We start from the raw sequence: 1,763 nt of genomic DNA, 5'->3' as shown, positions 1-1,763 counted from the left end.
TGCACGTCCAGCACGAACGCTGGTCCAACTGAGGCGCCAGGTGGAAATGGCATGGCAAGCCGTTCCACAGGACTACATCCAGCATCTCTACGATCGTCTCCATGGGAGAATAGCAGCCTGCATTGCTGCGAAAGGTGGATATATACTGTACTAGTGCCGACATTGTGCATGCTCTGTTGCCTGTGTCTATGTGCCTGTGGTTCTGTCAGTGTGATCATGTGATGTATCTGACCCCAGGAATGTGTCAATAAAGTTTCCCCTTCCTGGGACAATGAATTCACGGTGTTCTTATTTCAATTTCCATGAGTGTATTTACGGTACACTCATGAAATGGTCGTACGGGAAAATCCCACTTCATCGCTACCTCACAGATGCTGTCTCCCATCGCTCGTGCGCCGACTGTAACACCACGTTGAAACTCACTTAAATCTTGATAACCTGCCATTGCAGCAGCAGTAAACGATGTAGGAGCTGCGACAGACACGTAGGACTAACTGCACCAACGACGATTAAAAAGCAAGGTAACCGAGGGTAGCGTGATCACAGTTAAAACTTAATCGCGATTATGTTGACTCTGTGCTGCACCGATTACCAAAACACGGTTAGCTAATCGGGAGTTTGACTTCGGTTAACTCCGCGTGTTACAAAGGAAAGCGCCCATATATGTGCAAAGATAATGATATTCACTGTCTACCTGTGGCAAGGGTGTTGTAACCGTCTCGGTCTGTGGTACTTACAGACACTTTTCATATTGTTGGCGTAATGGTTAGTGTTTTTTAACGTCCCGTCGACAACGAGGTCATTAGAGACGGAGCGCCATCTCGGGTTAGGGAAGGACGGAATAGGAAATCGGCCGTGCCCTTTCAAAGGAACCATCCCGAAATTTGCTTGAAACGATTTAGGGAAATCACGGAAAACTTGGCGTAATGTAAGCATTGTTACTGCACTATGGAGAACAAGAAAAGGACGCCGAATTTCTCCAAATTCGAAGTTGACATACTTTTGGAGTTGGTTGCCTCCAATTCAAGTATATTAGAGTGTAAAACAACGGATGGCTGCACAGTTAGAGAAAAACTGGGTGTATGGGAAAATATAGCAACACAATTTAATTCAACTCCAGGTAGGATTAAATTTTATTTGAATAATAAATAAATAAATATCCGTTACTAATGTAAATGAAAATAATATTTTTCATGGTGCTTATATTAATATTGAATAACAATTCAAGATACACACAACAAAAATGATATCAGCTAGTACAAAATATATCCATTTCAGGTGTAACAAAAAAAAGGCCTGAATGGCTTAAAACATGTTATGAGAATTTGAAGAGGAGGTTGCGGAAGGATATGGCTGAAGAGAAGGTTCAAGTCTATAAAACAGGAGGAGGGAAGGCAGTACCAGTATCTAAAAAGAGTCCACACGAGGCAAAACTACTGGAAATAGTTGGTTCATGATTGAAGACACTGGAAAATAACTTTGATTCGGATGCACAGTACAGTGTAGTAATGGATCTAAATGTACGAGGGTCACTCCAAAAGAAATGCGCACTATTTTTGTAAAAATACAGTTCTCATTCTGCATGTGTGAACGTTTTACAGTGTGTAGATACATCCTTCCCGCTTGTTTTCAAACTTAGTTCAAACTGTTCCCGTGAGTGGCGCCCTCACAGCATGTCTTCAAGATGGCTGCTACACTTGACGTTCGTCAGAAGCAACGTGCTGTCATAGAACTCCTGTCCTGTGAAAGCCAGACAGTGGGAA

General features: G+C 42.7%; 1 protein-coding gene across 1 annotated transcript; it reads left to right on the top strand.

Moving 5' to 3' along the window:
- The first annotated feature begins 948 nt into the window (after nucleotides 1-948).
- LOC126214960 (myb/SANT-like DNA-binding domain-containing protein 3) lies at nucleotides 949-1,457 on the top strand. The gene is made up of 2 exons (XM_049941595.1): nucleotides 949-1,120; nucleotides 1,279-1,457. The coding sequence occupies exons 1-2, from the start codon at nucleotides 949-951 to the stop codon at nucleotides 1,455-1,457; spliced, it is 351 nt and encodes a 116-aa protein (XP_049797552.1).
- The last annotated feature ends 306 nt before the right edge of the window (nucleotides 1,458-1,763 follow it).

Source organism: Schistocerca nitens, chromosome 12, assembly GCF_023898315.1.
Source record: "Schistocerca nitens isolate TAMUIC-IGC-003100 chromosome 12, iqSchNite1.1, whole genome shotgun sequence".
Classification (NCBI taxonomy): domain Eukaryota; kingdom Metazoa; phylum Arthropoda; class Insecta; order Orthoptera; family Acrididae; genus Schistocerca; species Schistocerca nitens.
Note: the sequence above shows the minus strand (reverse complement) of the source record. Positions and strands in the feature narration are given on the sequence as shown.